Here is a 17001-nt window from a genome sequence, read left to right on the forward strand (position 1 = left end):
AAGCATCGGGGTGCTAGGCCACAAACTGTTGGGCATACAAGTTTGTTTGATAAAGTCAAATTAAGTCCTCAAAGTCAAAAAAAAAGTCCATTTCAGTGAGACATGTGATGTCAATTTTGATTCATGGGCGGCCAACAACCCAGGAGGCTGTGGTTCAAAATCATCTGGAACTGGGGTCCAGACGGGGTCATCTATATGGAGGACAGGGAAACTTGTACGGGGGATAGGGCAACTAGTTTGGGGAACAGGACTACTAGTTTGAGGGACGGCTACTAGTTTGGAGGGCATCAACTGGCCTTGCCCTGTAGCGTTGTTTGGATGCGTTCCAACTGACCGCTCTAGGTTGATGTCCTGCTCCAAATTAGGTAATACATGCATGCAGAGAAAAGCTGACACAAGACTAGATTAAAATGGTTCTCTGATTTATTGTATTGCGTACACACAAGATTTATCCTTCAATGGGGCGTAGCACATTGTGTAAGCATTCTAATTGGTTAGCAGACTACTTGTAAGTGTGTAAATTTTGTGTTTTCACTTACTTTATTACTGTCCAATCGCCATAATGGCGAGGGGGGTTAAAACCCCCCTAGGTTACATCAGAAGATGGCTGCTGTTAGATAACAGCAGTCATCTTCCCCGATCACTGCGTCCGGTGACGCAATAATTCAAGACAGGACGTAAATGTACCACTACCAGGGCATCAGGATGTGCATTTACAAACACTTAAATTTGCCCCCTCTACATGTTTCAGTGCTACCGCAAAAAAAAAAATAAAATAAATAAAACTTTACTATATCATGTCTCTACAAGGTCGTTAATAAAAATATTTAAAAAAAATATAATAGGACCAAAATCTAACCCCTGTGGTACCCTACTAGTAACAGTTACCAAATCAGAGTATGTACCATTTATAACCACCCTCTGTTTCCTATTACTGAGCCAGGTATTTACCCACATTTTCCCCAGCCCTATAATTCTCATTTTATGTACCAATCTTTTATTTGGCACAGTAACAAATACTTTGAAAACATCAAAAGATACAACATCCAGCAATTCCCCCTGGTCCAGTCTGGAGCTCACCTCCTTATAAAAGCTGATCAGGTTAGTTTGACAGGACCGATCCCTCATAAACCCATGGTGATATGGAGTCACACATTTATTTTCATTGAGATATTCAAAATAGCATCTCTTCGTAAACCCTCAAACAATTTACATACAACGGAGGTTAAACTAACAGGTCTATAATTCCCAGGGTTACTTTTTGGTCCCTTATTTCTACCACGTTTGCTATTTGCCAATACTGAGGAATCAACCCTGTCCTTGAATATTAGAAATAGAGGTCTGTCTATTACGTACTTAGATCCCTTAAAGGGCTTGTGCGCTGCCCTGACTTTCGGAGCTCCGCTCACAGCGTCCGGAAGTTCATTACTCCGAACGCTGTGTGCGGGCTTCCGTGACATCACGCCCGCCTCCGCTACCAAAGTCTATGGGAAGGGGGCATGACAGCAGTCGCGCCCCCTTCCCATAGACTTCCGTTGAGGGGGCAGAGGAGACGTCACGAGGGGCCGTGCGTGATGTCACGCCCGGCGGCCGCGAACATGGAAGCCCGCACACAGCGTTCAGAGTAATGAACTTCCGAACGCTGTGAGCAGAGCTCCGAAAGTCAGGGCAGCGCACAACCCCTTTAAAAGTCAGGAGTGAATGCTATCTGGACCTGGTGATTTGTCATTTTTTTTTTTTTTTTTTTTAAAGACTGCTCTGTACTTCTTCCTGGTATAGACAGGTGACATGTACTAGGGATGTCACCTTATCCTGCAGTATTTTACCTGGCATTTCATTTTCCCCTGTGAACACAGTGGAGAAGAATGTGATTAAAAGGAAAACAGTGTAAGCTCTTACAGGCAGGTTGTGCGGGTGACACTGATGACAACCATATTCGTGTCTGCGATCCACGCTCCCGTTCTACCAGTATATTCATCTTTTCCTTCTGTTCGACCAGCAGGCTTGAGGCACGGGCGGGGCTTCATGACATCACTGCTGCTGTTTATCTGCTGGGCCCTGCTGCGAGGGCAGATAAACTTTTGGGGGCTACCATTTCTACACAGTGCACTTTTCGATAAATTAAAAAATTATAACATTTTGTATGGAAAAAATAGTATGTCCTCTTCTGACCCCTATAACTATTTTATTTTTCCGTATACAGGGATGTGTGAGGGCTTATATATTGCGCCGCAACCTGAAAGTCTTTATCAGTATTATTATTATTTTGATTGGACTTTGATTGCTTTTTATACTTTTTTAGGGTATAAAAGGTGACCAAAAAATATGCAATTTTTTTTTCCGTATACGCCATTGACCATGCGGTTTAATTAAAAAGAGTACATGTCATCAAACCATGTTTTCTAGACTAACTCAGATTATATTCCCTAACTACTCCTAAAAATCCTCCTGCCCTTAAAGGGATACTCCACTCTCCAGCTTTAGGAACACGGTGACCCCCAAAGCCCGCACCCAGTGTTTGGAACTAAATGTTCCAAAAGCTGGAGAGCTGAGTACCCCTTTAAAAAAAATTCCGAGCTTTAAAAAAGCTCTGTATCATACCTTTCTCCTTGTTCACACTGTGTGAGCTCCTGACAGGAGAAAGTGGGCGTTCAGCAGGCACAACGCCACTGAAGACGGCGAGAGCTGTGCCTTGCCATGCCCCACACGCACTTCCTGAGTTTGGTCTGCTGCCAGGCCGAAAGGAGAACAAACTAACTGTTTGACTTGTGGCAGGGAACAGAACAGAGCCACCTAGTGGCCGTTTTTTTCAATCACATTAAAAAACATAAAAGGTTGAGAATTGTAACAGCAAGTAAATAGCAAAGTGTCTTATAATCACACATGTAACAATATATTAAAAGTTTAGTTAGATGACAGGTACTCTTTAACGTTATATTCTTATAGATGGGCCAGTTATGCACGCGGCAATACCACTTATGTTTATGTTAAAAAAAAGATATTTAAATAATCTTCAGATAGCATACACTGTTCAATTAATCAGTGTTATCGGTGCTCGATTGCTTCAGCCTGCTATGGCTGACTGGAGCACAGAAGCACCGATCGAATGGCGAGGAGGCAGGTAAGGGCCCTTCTATCATCCTCCCAGCTGATCAGGACACTGCGGTTTCACCGCTCAGCCCGACTGAGAAGCCAGGATTGTTTTTATTTTTACATTTTAGATGTTGCAATCAACTGACTGCCGCATCTAAAGGGTTAATGCAGCGCATCACTGCGATTGGTGATGTCCAGCATTAGCCACTGGTCCTGGCTGCTGACCGACCCGCTATGATGTAGCTCAGGGTGCATAGATACGCCCTGAATCCTTAAGGGGTTAATGGACAAGTTTTAAATGTATTATATTGTGGTCACTTTAGGTGTCCTACTACCTGCATATTAATTACTTTGTTTCCCAGTTTATATGTTGGGATAATAAGGCCAGGTTCAAACGTATGAAGCGCTGGACAGAAAAATTCCATACGGAGCTTCCAGGTGCGGCCAGCACCAACTGATTCAGGAATGTGCGGACATTGTTGACCCCACAAATGGCTATGTCTGAGGAGCGGATTCCACCTAAAGAATGGACAAGTTTATTATTTTGGCGGTGGAATTTCAGAGGCTGAATATTCACTTATAAAATTCTATAGTGTGCACTGTGCAGCAGAATTCCATTGCCAGCAATGGGACTCTGCTGCATTAGAATTTTAAAACCGAATTTCACTCTGAATTAGTATGAACCTGGCCTTAAAGTCTCCTATAATATCCACCTTATTGTGATTTGCTGCCTTGTCTCAATAATTTATATTCCATTATATTTGGCAGGTTATAGCAAACTCTGACTGTATGTATATGTGTATATATATATATATATATATATATATATATATATATATCCATATTGACTCACATCATTTCCCTCAGATGTATCCTCCCACAGTGTGACCTTTACATAAAGGCAAACCCCTCCTCCCTTTCCAATTTCATGGCCCTTCCTGAATAGACTACAACCCTTTTGTTATCTGCCTAGTAATAGCTATTGCCCAACATGATTGTTTTTTCTACATATATTCTACTTTATGTAAGTGGTAAATTAGCATTTTATAAATCGGAAATTCTCAGCTTCTAAGAAAGATGGTCATACCACCTAAAATAGACATTGATTCACATTTATAATATTACTACTTTATGTGAGCATCATTTGTTAAATATGCTTTTACTTGTTTTAAGTGAGCTTAACCCCTTAAGGACTCAGCCCATTTTGGCCTTAAGGACAATTTAATTTTTACGTTTTCATTTTTTCCTCCTCGCCTTCTAAAAATCATAACTCTTATATTTTCATCCACAGACTAGTATGAGGGCTTGTTTTTTGCGCGACCAGTTGTCCTTTGTAATGACATCACTCATTATATCATAATGTATGGCGCAACCAAAAAACACTTTTTGTGGGGAAATTAAAACGAAAAACGCAATTTTGCTAATTTTGGAAGGTTTCGTTTTCACGCAGTACAATTTATGGTAAAAATGACATGTGTTCTTTATTCTGAGGGTCAATACGATTAAAAGGATACCCATTATTACCTACTTTTCTATTATTGTTGCGCTTAAAAAAAATCAAACTTTTTAACCAAATTACCGTATTTATCGGCGTATAACACGCACTTTTTAGGCTAAAATTTTTAGCCTAAAGTCTGTGTGCGTGTTATACGCCGATACACCCCCAGGAAAGGCCGTCGCTGCCCGCTTCTCTCCCCCTGCCTTTCCTGGGGTCTAGAGCGCTGCTGTCGGCCCTTCTCATCCCCTGGTTATCGGCGCCGCTGCCCGTTCTGTCCCCCTGACTATCGGTGCCGGCGCCGATAGCCAGGGGGAGAGAAGCGGCGCCGACAGCCAAGGGGAGAGAAGGGGCAGCGGCACCCATTGCCGGCGCCACTGCCCCGTTGCCTCCCCCCATCCCCGGTGGCATAATTACCTGAGTTGGGTCCGCGCTGCTGCAGGCCTCCGGCGTGCGTCCCCTGACGTCATGCGCCGCGCCGTGCATAGCAACGACGCTGGGGACGCACGACGGAGGCCTGCAGCAGCGCGGACCCGACTCAGGTAATTATGCCACCGGGGATGGGGGGAGGCAACGGGGCAGCGGCGCCGGCAATGGGTGCCGCTGCCTCTTCTCTCCCCCTGGCTATCGGCGCCGGCACCGATAGTCAGGGGGACAGAACGGGCAGCGGCGCCGATAACCAGGTGGTGAGAAGGGCCAACAGCAGCGCTCTAGACCCCAGGAAAGGCAGGGGGAGAGAAGCGGGCAGCGACGGCCTCTCTCCCCCTGCCTTTCCTGGGGGTATATCGGGGTATACACGCGCACACACGCACCCTCATTTTACCATGGATATTTGGGTAAAAAAATTTTACCCAAATATCCTTGGTAAAATGAGGGTGCGTGTTTTAGGCCGGTGCGTGGTATATCCCGATAAATACGGTAGTACGTTTATAATCCCTTTATTTTGATGACCTATAACTTTTTTATTTTTCCGTATAAGCGGCGGTATGGGGGCTCATTTTTTGCGCCATGATCTGTACTTTTTTTTATACCACATTTGCATATAAAAAACTTAATACATTTTTTATAATTTTTTTTTTTATAAAATGTATTAAAAAAGTAGGAATTTTGGACTTTTTTTTTTTTTTTCATTCACGCCGTTCACCGTACGGGATCATTAACATTTTATTTTAATAGTTCGGACATTTACACACGCGGCGATACCAAATATGTCTATAAAAAAAATATTACGCTTTTTGGGGGTAAAATAGGACAAAACGGACGTTTTACTTTTTTATTGGGGGAGGGGATTTTTTTTTACACTTGAATAGTCCCCATAGGGGACTATTCATAGCAATACCATGATTGCTAATACTGATCTGTTCTATGTATAGGACATAGAACAGATCAGTGTTTTCGGTGATCTTCTGCTCTGGTCTGCTCGATCACAGACCAGAACAGGAGACACCGGGAGCCGGACGGAGGAAGGAGAGGGGACCTCCGTGCGGCGTTATGAATGATCGGATCCCCGCAGCAGCGCTGCGGGCGATCCGATCATTCATTCAAATCGCGCACTGCCGCAGATGCCGGGATCTGTATTGATCCCGGCACCTGAGGGGTTAATGGTGGACGCCCGCGAGATCGCGGGCGTCGGCCATTGCCGGCGGGTCCCTGGCTGCGATCAGCAGCCGGGAACAGCCGCGCATGACACGGGCATCGCTCTGATGCACGCGGTTATGCTTAGGACGTAAATGTACGTCCTGGTGCGTTAAGTACCACCGCACCAGGACGTACATTTACGTCCTGCGTCCTTAAGGGGTTAAAGGGGTATTCCGGTGAAAACCTTTTTTCTTTTAAATCAACTGGTGGCAGAAAGTTAAACATATTTGTAAATTACTTCTATTAAAAAATCTTAATCCTTCCAGTACTTATTAGCTGCTGAATGCTACAGAGGAAATTCCTTTCTTTTTGGAACACTGATGACATCACGAGCACAGTGCTCTCTGCTGACATCTCTGTCCAATTTAGCAACCATGCATAGCAGATGCATAGCAGATGTATGCTAAGGGCAGCATGGTGGCTCAGTGGTTAGCACTGCTGCCTTGCAGTGCTGGGGCCTTGGGTTCAAATCCCACTAAGGACAACAATAAATAAAGTGTTATTATTATTATTATAATAATGTCAGCAGTGAGAACTGTGCTCGTGATGTCATCAGAGAGCATTCCAAAAAGAAAAGAACTTCCTCTGTAGTATTCAGCAGCTAAGAAGTACAGGAAGGATTAAGATTTTTTAATAGAAGTAATTTACAAACATGTTTGTTTAACTTTCTGCCACCAGTTGATTTAAAAGAAAAAAAGTTTTCACCGGAGTACCCCTTTAACACCTTCATGACCCAGCCCATTTTCACCTTCAGGACCTGGGCATTTTTTGAAAATCTGACCACTGTCACTTTAAGCATTAATAACTCTGGGATGCTTTTACTTATCATTCTGATTCCGAGATTGTTTTTTCGTGACATATTCTACTTTATGTTATTGGTAAAATTTCACTGATATTTGTATCCTTTCTTGGTAAAAAAATCAAAAAATTTCATGAAAATTTAGAAAATTTTGCATTTTTTCTAACTTTGAAAGTCTCTGCTTGAAAGGAAAATGGATATTCCAAATAAATTACATATTGATTCACATATACAATATGTCTACTTTGTGTTTGCATAAAAAATTGACAAGTTTTTACTTTTGGAAGACATCAGAGGGCAATTTTCCAGTTTTTCTCAAGATTTTCAAAATCGTAATTTTTCAGGGACCAGTTCAGGTTTGAAGTGGATTTTAAGGGTCTTCATATTAGAAATACCCCATAAATTACCCCATTATAAAAACTGCACCCCCCAAAGTATTCAAAATGACATTCAGTAAGTGTTTTAACCCTTTAGGTGTTTAACAGAAATAGCAGCAAAGTGAAGGAGAAAATTCTAAATCTTCATTTTTTACACTCGCATGTTCTTGTAGACCCAATTTTTGAATTTTTACAAGGGGTAAAAGGAGATAAATCACCCTAAAATTTGTAACCCAATTTCTCTCGAGTAAGGAAATACCTCATATGTGTATGTAAAGTGTTCAGCGGGCGCAGTAGAGGGCTCAGAAGGGAAGGAGCGACAGTGGGATTTTGGAGAGTGAGTTTTTCTGAAAGGGTTTTTGGGGGGCATGTTGCATTTAGGAAGCCCCTATGGTGCCAGAACAGTGGACCCCCCACATGTGACCCCATTTTGGAAACTATACCCCTCATGGAATTTAATAAGGGGTGCAGTGAGCATTTACACCCCACTGGCGTTTGACAGATATTTGAAACAGTGGACTGTGCAAATGAAAAATTGCATTTTTCATTTTCACAGACCACTGTTCCAAAAATCTGTCATACACCAGTGGGGTGTAAATGCTCACTGCACCCCTTATTACATTCCGTGAGGGGTGTAGTTTCCAAAATGGGGTCAAATATGGATATTTATTGTTTTGCGTTTGTCAGAACTGCTGTAACAATCAGCCACCCCTGTGCAAATCGCCTCAAATGTACATGGCGCACTCTCCCTTCTGGGCCTTGTTGTGTGCCCCCAGAGCACTTTGCGCCCACATATGGGGTATCTCCGTACTCGGGAGAAATTGCATTACAAATTTAGAGGGTCTTTTTTCCCCTTTTACCTCTTGTGAAAATGAAACGTATAGGGCAACACCAGCATGCCAGTGTAAAAAATTTATTTTTTTACACTAACATGCTGGTGTAGACCCCAACTTCACCTTTTCATAAGGGGTTAAAGAGGAAAAAGCCCCCCAAAATTTGTAAGGCAATTTCTCCCGAGTACGGCGATACCCCATATGTGTCCCAAAACTGTTGCCCTGAAATACGACAGGGCTCCGAAGTGAGAGAGTGCCATGCGCATTTGAGGCCTGAATTAGGGATTTGCATAGGGGTGGACATTGGGAATCATCGTCATAGAATACCCCTAACAGGGTGCCTTCAGCTGTTGCAAAACTCCCAGCATGCTTGGACAGTTAACGGCTGTCCAGCAATACTGGGAGTTATTTTGCAACAGCTGGAGGCTCCGTTTTGGAAACAGTAGCGTACCAGACGTTTTTCATTTTTTTGGGGGAGGGGGGCTGTGTAGGGGTATGTGTATATGTAGTGTTTTTTTACTTTTTATTTTAGGTTAGTGTTAGTGTAGTGTAGTGTTTTTAGGGTACAGTCACATGGGCAGAGGTTCACAGCAAGTTTGCCGCTGGGAGTTTGAGCTGCAGCGCAAAATTTGCGCCATCTCAAACTTGCAGCACTCACTGTAAACCTCCGCCCATGTGAGTGTACCCTGTACATTCACATTGGGGGGGGGGACAAACATCCAGCTGTTGCAAACTCCGAGCATGCCCTTTGGCTGTCCGTGCATGCTGGGAGTTGTAGTTTTGCAACAGCTGGAGGCACACTGGTTTGGAAACACTAAGTTAAGTAATAAACTTTCAAGTGTTTTGCAACCAAACTTAGTGTTTCCAAACCAGTGTGCCTCCAGCTGTTGCAAAACTACAACTCCCAGCATGCATGGTCTGTCAGTGCATGCTGGGAGTTATAGTTTTGCAACAATTGCAACAGCTGGAGGCACTGAAGTAGGAAACGGACAATGTTTCCCAACTAGTGTGCCTCCAGTTGTTGCAAAACTACAACTCCCAGCATGCCCAGACTGCCCAGGCATGCTGGAAGTTGTAGTTCGGCAATATCTGAAGGATCAGATGTTGCCGAACTACAACTTCCAGCATGCTTGGGCAGTCTGGGCATGCTGGGAGTTGTAGTTTTGCAACATCTGGAGGTCCACAGTTTGGAGACCACTGTATAATGGTCTCCAATCTGTGCTCTTCCAGATGTTAGAGAACTACAACTCCCAGCATGCCTGGACAGACTGAGCATGCTGGGAGTTGTAGTTTTGCAACATCTGAAAGAGCACAGATTGGAGACCATTATACAGTGGTCTCCAAACTGTGGACCTCCAGATGTTGCAAAACTACAACTCCCAGCATGCCCAGAAAGCCAAAGGCTGTCTGGGCATGCTGGGAGTTGCAGTTTTGAAACTCCCAGAGTCAGATTTGACCAGCTGATAGCAGCGATCGCTGGGGGGGTGGATGAAACCCCCCGTGGTCGCATTGTAAGATGGCTGGCTATCAGTGATAGCCACCATCTTACTGGGTGCTGCGGGATGCTGCGAGTAGCGGCAAAAATGTTCATGACGTACCTGTATGTCATGGGTCGGGAACACCTTGCCACTCATGACGTACAGGTATGTCAAAGGTCGGGAAGGGGTTAAAGGGATACTCCGGTAGTTAACGCGTTTTTCAGTTTTTTACTTACCCTATTTGTTTTGTTTAATTTCTATTCATGTTGTTTAGCCTACTCTATTTCCGTTCTTTGTTGTCTTCATCCCCCAATTTGTTTTCCTATCTTTGCTTCTATTTCCTGTTTCTTGCTCTGCTGAAAACTACAAATCCCAGCATGCCACATGCCTTGCTGGTTTGGGGCGGCTCCTTATTTTTTTTTTGTTTGTTCCGCCCTTTACCCATCCTACTATTTTCCCGGGTCAGCCCCCTTATGCACAGCACACTAATATATAATCAGCCCTGGTTGGAATACACTGGCATACACACACAAAAGGGACTACAACTCCCAGCATGTGTCATTCAGGAGTCTTCAGTCTGTGGTATAACACCAGCATGCTGCCTCTGTAGTCTCCTGGGGGTTGTAGTTCACCACACCTCTATAGAGCATACACCAGTGTTTCCCAACCAGGGTGCCTCCAGGTGTTACAAAACTATTACTATCAGCATGCCTGGACAGCCAAAAGCTGCCTGGGCATGCTGGGAGTTGTAGTTTTGATACAGCTGAAGACACCCTGGTTGGGAAACAATGCACTTTGTAATATACTGAATAGTCTAGGCCAGTGTTTCCCAATCAGTGTGCCTTCAGCTGTTGCAAAAATACAACTCCATGGATGCCCAAAGACTGTCAGGGAATGCTTAGAGTTGTAGTTTTACAACAGCTGGAGGCACACTGGTTTGGGAACACTGGTGTAACATGATGTGTATGCTGAATAGGCTAGGACAGTGTTTCCCAACCAGTGTGCCTCCAGCTGTTGAAAAACCACAACTCCCAGCATGCCCAAAGTCTGTCCAGGCATGCTGGGAGTTGTAGTTTTGAAACAGCTGGAGGCACACTGGTTTGAAAACTCTAGCATACACACATAACTGGGACTACAACTCCCAGAATGTGTCATTCAGGAGTCACACACCCCCCCCCCCCCCCCCTTTCACACATAGAAATCATCCCCAGTCGGAGATGTATTCCCCTGCAGTCTATACATCCACAGCCCGTGCACTTTATCATCCTCCTTAACATAACACTCTTATCTTCTCTGTCTTCTTTCAGTGCAGACCTGCATCCTCAGAAGACAGAGCAGGGGGAGGGGAGATGAAGAGCTGTGTACGTCCTCTCTCTCCCCCCTGCTCTGTCTTATTTCTCTCATGCACACCTGTGACCACCTGGAGGGCTCTCTCTCATGCAGTTCTGAAAGAACAGAGAAAGAAAAAAAGCCCTGACATGTTTGTCCACAGCCTAATCCTAATATGTGGACAACAGTCAGAGATCCAACACAGAACTACACAACTTCCTGGCCCACAAACAGGTAAGAAAAAAAAAGACACATGCTACACAAACATATAATACATGTCAATTGCAAAAAACATAAAACATTTAAAGAAGATGCAATATAGCCAAAAATCTTAACCACAGGAGTACCCGTTTAACGACGCAGGACGTAAATGTACATCCTGGTGAGCTGGTACTTAACGCACCAGGGCTTACATTTACGTCATGCGCGGCAGGTCCCGGTGCATTGCCGTAGATTATGATTTGCCATAGATTGTGATGGAGTGACTCAGCAGTTTTCCCTGCTCGAGCGCTCCGCCTCCATTACATTCTATAGACTGACACTCGCACACCACCCCCCCAACAATTGGTTACTGCGGGGGTGCGAGTGTCACGTGACATATTTAATCATCAGGCATCGCAGCTCACGGCAGTCTCACTTGGGCTATCACAGGGAGAGGATCTCCCGAAGCTGCACGGAGCTCTCATGGCCTCTGTGGCCCGATTCCGAGAGCGGTATCGGGCCACAGAAGCTAATACTTTTACTGCTCGTTCGCCACCGCTATCGGGATCCCTATGCCCGATAGCGGCGTTATCAACTTGTCAATCGCCAGCGCGATCGCTCGACAGCGCTATCGGGATCCCTATGCCCGATAGCGCTGACAACCGCTTGCCTCCCCGCCCGCTGCTCTGCTCCCCGTCCCCTGTTAACTCTCAGGGAACGGGGAACAGAAAGTAGAGCAGCGGGCACAGCTAAAGTAGTACTGCGCATGCGCAGCACTACGCAAATAGCGTAGGTAGGTAGGTAGTGTAGCCGTAGATTAGTGTAGGTTGTAATTTTGCATAGTTTAGTATTAAAAGTGAAAGGGGGTTAGGCACCACAACTCCCAGCATGGGAGTTGTAGTTTAGGACAACAACTCCCAGCATGCCCAGATAGCTAAAGGCTGCCCAGGCATGCTGGGAGTTGTAGTTTAGCTTAGACAGCAAAAGGACCACAACTCCCAGCATGCCCAGACAGCTGAAGGCTGCCAGGGCATGCTGGGAGTTGTAGTTTAGCTTAGATTAGACAGAAAAAAGGACTACAACTCCCAGCATGCCCAGAGAGCTAAAGGCTGCCCAGGCATGCTGGGAGTTGCAGTTTAGCTGATGGAACCACAACTCCCAGCATGCCCACACAGCTGAAGGCTGCGGGGTGATGCTGGGAGTTGTAGTGCAGTGAAGGCACCACAACTCCCAGCATGCCCAGACAGCTGAAGGCTGCGTGGTGATGCTGGGAGTTGTAGTGCAGTGAAGGCACCACAACTCCCAGCATGCCCAGACCGCTAAAGGCTGCGTGGTGATGCTGGGAGTTGTAGTGCAGTGAAGGCACAACTCCCAGCATCACCATGCAGCCTTCAGCTGTCTGGGCATGCTGGGATTTGTGGTCCCATCAGCTAAACTACAACTCCCAGCATGCCCGGGCAGCCTTTAGCTGTATGGGCATGCTGGGAGTTGTGGTGCCTAACACCCTTTCACTTTTAATACTAAACTATGCTAAATTACAACCTACACTAATCTACGGCTACGCTACCTACCTACGCTATTTGCGTAGTGCTGCGCATGCGCAGTACTACTTTAGCTGCGCCCGCTGCTCTACTTTCTGTTCAGAGCAGCGGGCGGGGAGGCAAGCGGTTTTCAGCGCTATCGGGCATAGGGATCCCGCTGGCGGGTGACAAGCTGATAACGCCGCTATCGGGCATAGGGATCCCGATAGCGGTGGCGATCGCGCTGGCGGGTGACAATAAAACAGTAAAAGTATTAGCTTCTGTGGCCCGATACCGTTCTCGGAATCGGGCCACAGAGGCCATGAGAGCTCCGTGCAGCTTCGGGCTATCACAGGGAGAGATACTCTCCCTGTGATAGCCCAAGTGAGACTGCCGTGAGCTGCGATGCCTGATGATTAAATATGTCACGTGACACTCGCACCCCCCCAGCCCCCGCAGTAACCAATGGTTGGGGGGTGGTGTGCGAGTGTCAGACTATAGAATGTAATGGATGCGGAGCGCTCGAGCAGGGAAAACTGCTGAGTCACTCCATCACAAACTATGGCAAATCACAATCTACGGCAGTGCACCGGCTGCTGATAGCAGCAAGGGACCCGGCCGTAATGGCGGACATCCGCGATCGTGCAGATGTCCGCCATTATGCCTCCTCAGATGCCGTGCTTAGCACTGAACAGTGTTAGCAATCAAATGATTGCTATAAACAGTCCCCTATGGGGACTAATAAAGTGTAAAAATAAAAGTAAAAATTAAAAAAAAAAAAATTGAAACCCCCCTCCCCCAATAAAAATTAAACTTGTCCCATTTTCCCTATTTCACCCCCAAAAAGTGTAAAAAAAAATATTTTATATACATATTTGGTATCGCCATGTGCGTAAAATATCCCTACAATTAAAATAAAGATGTTAAAAATACCGTACGGTGAACGGCGTAAACGTAAAAAAAATAAAATAAAATAAAAAAAATAGCTGCTTTTTTATAACATTTTATTCCAAAAAAATTCAAAAAAATAAGTATTAAAAGTTTTATATAAGCAAATATGGTATCAATAAAAGTACAGATCACGGCACAAAAAAAATTAGCCCTCATACCGCCGCTTATACAAAAAAAAAAAAAAAAGTTATAGGCTTTCAAAATAGGGGGATTTTAAACGTACTAATTTGGTTAAACAGTTTGAGATTTATTATTTTTTTAAGCCAACAGTAATAGAAAAGTATGTTATCATGGGTATCATTTTAAATCGTATTGACCTAAAGAATAAAGAACACATGTCATTTTTACTGTAAACTGTATGGCGTAAAAACAAAACCTTGCAAAATTTGCTAAATTGCGGTTTTCTTTTTATTTTCCCCACACAAATAGTATTTTTTTGGTTGCGCCATACATTTTATGGTAAAATAAGTGATGGCATTACACCGGACAACGGGTCACGCTAAAAACAAGCCCTCATACTAGTCTGTGGATGAAAATATAAGAGTTATGATTTTTTGAAGACTAGGAGGAAAACACAAAAACGCCCAAATGGGCGGAGTCCTTAAGGGGTCAAGGCTAGGTTCACCATACGGAATTTTTGCCTGCAATTGTGCTTTGAAATTGCAGGCAGAAATACTGCTTACTAAAATGGACTGTATAGCTAATGAGTTTCCGTTCACAAATTCACATTTCGGAATTTGTGAGGCTGAATTTGTGAACGGAAATCTGCTTTAATGGCGTTGCTCATTCTTCAGGCGGAAATACTCCGGTCGAATTTCATCTGATCTGCCTTTGCAAAGAAGAAGAAAGTTACCTGTTCATCAATTACTGATATCACCTATCCTGTTACCTGATTGGTTGATATGGACATCACACTAGGTTGCATCCTAATCCATATATTTATATACACCTTACATGTTAAATTTTCTCTTTAATACTCTCAATATCTATTTGCTGCTGAGTTCAGTAAAAGAAGTTAAAAGCATAATACTCGAGTCTTGTCTTTATTAACCCCTTCCCGCAGAATGTCATATATAAACGCCGGGTTGTGCAGTGCGTTCGCGCATCCCGGCGTTTATAAATGACATTCAGTTAACCCGGCGATGCGCAGCATCGCACGGGTTAACTGGCAGAAGTCCCGCTGTTTCCAGCAGGGGACAACTTCTGCTTCACCCCCAGGACCATCAATTGATGGTCCTGGTCAGCGATCACTGTGATTGGTCCCTGTGGACCAATCACAGTGATCTGGGGTGAAAGTTCAGATCCCCCGCACTGCCCGCCCCTGGAAGTCGGGCAGAACGGGGGACGAAGGCTGCAGGGGCTCGCGGGGACCTGCGGCATTCGGGGGGAACACGTGGGGACCGGCGGACTTACCTGATCCAGCGGCGGGACCGAGGAGCAGCGCGGGACCGTCCACATGGACGAGCAGCGACAGGTAAGTATGTGGTCCTCAGAGGCAGCAGTGAAGATCTTCACTGCTGCTTCTAGGAGTCTGAAAACTACAACTCCCAGCATGCCTAGACAGCCTTTGGCTGTCTGGGCATGCTGGAAGTTGTAGTTTTGCAACATCTGGAGGGCCTCAGTTTGGAGACCATTGTATAATGGTCTCCAATCTGTGCTCTTCCAGCTGTTGCAAAACTACAACTCCCAGCATGCACTGACTGTCCAGGCATGCTGGGAGTTTTAGTTAAGCAACATCTGGCCCTTCAGATGTTGCCGAACTACAACTCCCAGCATGCCCTTCAGCTGTCTGGGCATGCTGGGAGTTGTAGTTTTGCAACAGCTGGAGACACACTGGTTGGGAAACATTGTTTCTAACTCAGTGTTTCCTAACCTGTGTGCCTCCAGCTGTTGCAAAACTATGACTCCCAGCATGCACTAACAGACCATGCATGCTGGGAGTTGTAGTTTTGCAACATCTGGAAGGCCCCAGTTTGGAGACCATTGTATATTTTTTTTTTTTTATTTTTTTTTATTTTTTTTTTTTTTTTTATTTTTTTTTTTTTTACACTCTTTTTGCAGTGTTATAGCTCCCATAGGGACCTATAACACTGCACGTACTGATCTTTTACACTGATCCCTGCAAAGCCCTTATATGGGTCTGTAGATGGAAATATAAAAGAGTTATGGATTTTAGAAGGCGAGGAGGAAAAAAACGAAAATGCAAAAATAAAATTGGCCTGGTCCTTAAGGTGAAAATGGGCTTGGTCCTTAAGGGGTTAACAGTTCTTAGCGCCTACATACAAGTAATTCACCCATTCACCGCTGTATTAACTCTTTCTTCCAGCTTCCATGAGCTAGTGGGTTGTAATTCCTAGCTTTGTAACAGGTTTTGTAACATAAATATAATTCTTATTTAACGTGTGCAGAGAGGAAAATATACTAAATAAAACGAATTAAATGGCAACCACACCATTTAAAGTGGATGCTGGCTTCTTAGCCATCATAGCTTTGCCGACATTCTATTGTAACAAACTGAACAATTGGTGTTCCCAATGTATTACAAATAAATATGTCTCCACCCAAACAGGCCTTTGTCATTTCTATCGCATTTACCAATTGAACGGCGAGCTACAGAAATATGCGGAATGTTTACAACACAAAGAGCAATTCATTTACAACATGCACATTACAGCGCCACCTTGCGGTCAACATGAAAACTGCTAGCGGGACTGTTCACGAATCAGTCACGTTATAGAAAATACACATAGGATACCATTTAATCTATTGGACACAATTTCTTCCATAGATTTCCAGAAGGTAAGTAGCTGATCTACAAACAATAACGATAGCTGTATGCTACTCTGTTCATACTGTTAAATTGCAGCAAACACATAACTTACCTCCGGCAGCCCGCAGCGCCCTTTATCAGCATAAGGGGACAAGCCAGCCGCATAGTTTACAGACATCACTGGCAACTTCTACAGCACGAAAAGGCCTGTCTAGATACTGGCAGGATAGATCCCAGGGACTAAAGGACCTTTGATGATGTCACAGCCATGTGATCTGCAAAGCTACAAGGGAATGTGGTTGATCACATGACTGTGACATCATCAAAGGTCCTGTAACTTCGACTAGTTTTTAGCCACATAGGAGGAGATTAAATATATTGCTCAGTGTGAGGGAGCTATATTCTGTCCTGTGTAATTTAACCCCTTGAGGACCGAGACCATTTTTACCTTAACCCTTTAAGGACCACGGGTTTTTCCATTTTTGCACTTTTGTTCTTTCCTAATCATCTTCTAAAA

General features: G+C 44.5%; 1 protein-coding gene across 1 annotated transcript in view; it reads right to left on the reverse strand.

The window, feature by feature from the left end:
* The window catches only part of SIRT6 (sirtuin 6), a 67996-nt gene extending 51254 nt beyond the window's left edge, over positions 1–16742 (reverse strand). Inside the window, exon 1 of the mRNA XM_056573963.1 lies at positions 16597–16742. Within this exon, the coding sequence (XP_056429938.1) occupies positions 16597–16662 (66 nt within the window). The 5' untranslated portion in view covers positions 16663–16742. The remainder of the gene's footprint in view (positions 1–16596) is intronic.
* Between the last annotated feature and the right edge of the window lie 259 nt (positions 16743–17001).

This window comes from Hyla sarda, chromosome 1, assembly GCF_029499605.1.
Source record: "Hyla sarda isolate aHylSar1 chromosome 1, aHylSar1.hap1, whole genome shotgun sequence".
In the NCBI taxonomy this organism is placed as follows: Eukaryota; Metazoa; Chordata; class Amphibia; order Anura; family Hylidae; genus Hyla; species Hyla sarda.